At 31.6% G+C, this 3,181-nt stretch overlaps 1 protein-coding gene across 1 annotated transcript; it reads right to left on the bottom strand.

Annotated features, from left to right (window-relative positions):
- Positions 1-2,384: 2,384 nt before the first annotated feature.
- On the bottom strand, positions 2,385-2,765 carry LOC120143211. Its single transcript, XM_039157597.1, has one exon. The coding sequence runs from the start codon at positions 2,763-2,765 to the stop codon at positions 2,385-2,387; it is 381 nt and encodes a 126-aa protein (XP_039013528.1).
- Positions 2,766-3,181: the final 416 nt, after the last annotated feature.

Genomic DNA, 3,181 nt, shown 5'->3' with positions numbered 1-3,181 from the left:
GAACTATAAGATATATTGAAATTGTTATAGAATTTGAAATAATGGTACTTTTGAGTATTATTGAAGTTTAAATGTTAAGGAATATACTAACATTTGGTGTGGTATATGTCTTGAATGGATGCTTGTGTAGATCACAATCAAGCTCCTGAATCTAGTAAGAAAAAGGGGGAAAGATAAAGTTGTTGATTAGCCATACATCTCTACATCTTATTAGCGAGGATTACCAGGTGAGTGCATATAATGTATTTATATGGGTTGAGGGAGACTCACAATAAGTCCACCTTAATGGTTTAAATTAATGTATGTTTTGCTTTATATTAAATATGTTTATAATGTGTGTAGATGTGATATTATGAATGATTTTTAGCGTAAGAACTGTTCTAAATAAAAGATTAATGGTCTAGCTGTGTATTTGACAGAAATGTGTTAATTATGCTATTTAGATGAAAGGTTAAATACCTTTGAGTAAAAGATTAATGGCCTACTTGTGCATTTGACAGAAAAGTGTCAATTATGCTAGTTAGATGAAAGGTTAAATACCATTGAGTAATAGATTAATGGCTTAGCCGTGCATTTGACAGAAAGGTTTCAATTATTCTAGTCAGATGAAAGGTTAAATACCTTTGAGTAAATGATTAATGTCCTAGCTTTGCATTTGACAGAAATGTGTCAATTATTCTAGTTAGATGAAAGGTTAAATACCTTTGAGTAAAAGATTAATGGCCTAGCTGTGCATTTGATAGAAATGTGTCAATTATGTCAGTTAGATGAAAGGCTAAATGCCATTGGGTAAAATAATAAAGGCTTAACAATGCATTTTGATATAAACGGTGTCACTCATTGATTGACAAAAAGGATTGTATAGGATTGCCATAAAGTAGACAATTAATCTTGGTTTTGATAGCCAAGATATACTTATGAATAAATTGTAATTCTTTTACAAGGTTATGCATTACTAAGTAAATACTTAACATGTGTTGATTTCAAGCGTAGGTAACAATCAAAGATTTGTTGAGTAAGGAGTGCAACAGAAACAACTTTCATTAATTAAAGGTTGACTCGTCAGTAACATTGGGACAATCTTATTCCTTTTGAAAACTTAGATGGCATGTAATTGAATTTAAGTAAATATTTTAGAATTTATGTAAAGTGATTTTTCTAGTATTATGCTTCCATAATTGTTATACTTTTGTGGTTTTTAAAATTGAATTAAAATTTACGGGTTTTCAAATGAAGAACTATTTTAAAAAGTGATGTGACCTCTGTATCTTGTGTACGTAAAGGTATACGGGAGATGGGTGTTACACTAAAAACCATATCGAAACATCTCTACGAAAGCTCCAATATGAAACGCACGAATGTCAACATTAAAATATGATAAACAACAACTATAATCGAAATATAACTCATCTAGAAACGCTCAAATTAACATCTACAAACCTAAATTGTTGGATTCCTAAAATTACCAAAAATCAAAATTGTTTTTGAGAAATTGATATCTAAATCATTTTTAATAAAAAATGATTTAATATGATTATAATCACTCCAAAAATAACTCAATTTCATTAATAAAACCTCAAAACCAATCTAAGAAATCAACACATTAATTAGCTTTGAAAATCAATTGAAATCTTTGAAATCCTTTCAATTAAATCAACAAATTAGTAGAATCATTAACACATAGTCATTTTCCCTCGAAGCTTGTAAGAAAACCAAGGAAAATATCCTTCCCTTGCTGGAAATAGATTGAAATTGAGATCATCACTTGAGCACGGTTATGATCGAGCTTTAAAAACAAGAATAAAAGAGAATGGGAACTTGATAATTAAATTCAGGATTGAGATGAGTGAATTTAGAAATCGAGAATAAAAATAGAAAGAATTGATCAATTTGTTTTGGAGAAAACGAAAGAAAATGGAGGAAGTTATGATTAGTTACTAAAATATAAAATAAGAAGGAAATGAAAAGCATGTGAATAAAAACAGTCAAATAAAGAAATGTAATTTTAGATTAAAATGATAAAAGGGAAAATTAAAACATTTTAATATAGAAAGAAAAGATCTAAACAACAAGCCTTGGTATAATTGCTTCATAAACTTTGGACATAGTGAAAATCTATAAAAATGATCACCGAAATTATAATTTCCTATTCCTTCAATCTAGTCACCAAATCATTCAATTAAACTTCCATAATTAAAATTATTCATCTAAAATCACTTAAAACCTCTCCAAAATATTTTTATACAAAAATATGAATTTTAGAAACTTTTCCTCCTTTTTATAGGAAATCTGAAATTCGACCCGAAACTGACCCTAATTACCAAACTCGACTTTAGGATGTTATAACTCTATCCCCTAAAAAGAATTTCATCCCTGAAATTACCTTAGTTAAACAACTGTAGAAACTGAGTTCTCATCGACTCTTCCGTCTCCCAAGTTGCCTCATCAATATTGTGGTTACACCACAAAACTTTTACCAACGTAATAGACTTGCTCCGAAGAACTTTCACATCGTTAGCCAAAATCTTAACCGGTTCTTCCTTGTAAGAAAGTTCCTCGTGTAACTCAACCTCGTCAATTGAAATGACACAAAAAGGCTCCGATCTATATTTATGCAACATCGACGCATGAAACACGTCGAGAATACGCTCGAGCTCAGGTGACAACCTCAAACGATACACAACTGGCCCAACACTCTCTAACACCTCAAATGGTCCTATAAACCTCGGACTAAGCTTACCCTTACACCCAAAACGTAACACCATTTTCCAAGGTGAAACCTTAAGAAACACCAAGTCACCCACAGCATGCTCAACCTCTCGATGCTTCAAATCGGTATACGACTTTTACCAATCAAGAGCAGCCTTCAACCAATCCTTAACATACTTAACTTTATCATCAGTGTCTTGAATTAATTCCAAACCAACAACGGATTCCTCACTCAACTAAGTCAAACACAAAGGATTACCAACACTTATGCCCGTACACCGCACCAAAAAGAGCCATCTAAATACTAGCCTGAAAATTGTTATTATAAGCAAACTCTAACAACGGTAAATAACACTCCCAAGAACCAACAAAATCAATAACGGATGCCTGAAGCATATCCTCCAAAACCTGTATCACACGCTTAGAATGCCCATCTATCTATGGGTTATAACTCCAATAAATCACTTGCTCA

The sequence above is a fragment of the Hibiscus syriacus genome, unplaced genomic scaffold (genome assembly GCF_006381635.1).
Source record: "Hibiscus syriacus cultivar Baekdansim isolate YM2019G1 unplaced genomic scaffold, ASM638163v2 tig00110839_pilon, whole genome shotgun sequence".
NCBI lineage: Eukaryota > Viridiplantae > Streptophyta > Magnoliopsida > Malvales > Malvaceae > Hibiscus > Hibiscus syriacus.
The sequence above is the reverse complement of the archived record's forward strand: the minus strand, read 5'-3'. Positions and strand labels throughout refer to the sequence as shown.

Excerpts from the sequence above, each read along its gene's own strand:
- LOC120143211 (XM_039157597.1), bottom strand. The coding sequence starts at position 2,765 with ATGGTGTTACGTTTTGGGTGTAAGGGTAAGCTTAGTCCGAGGTTTATA.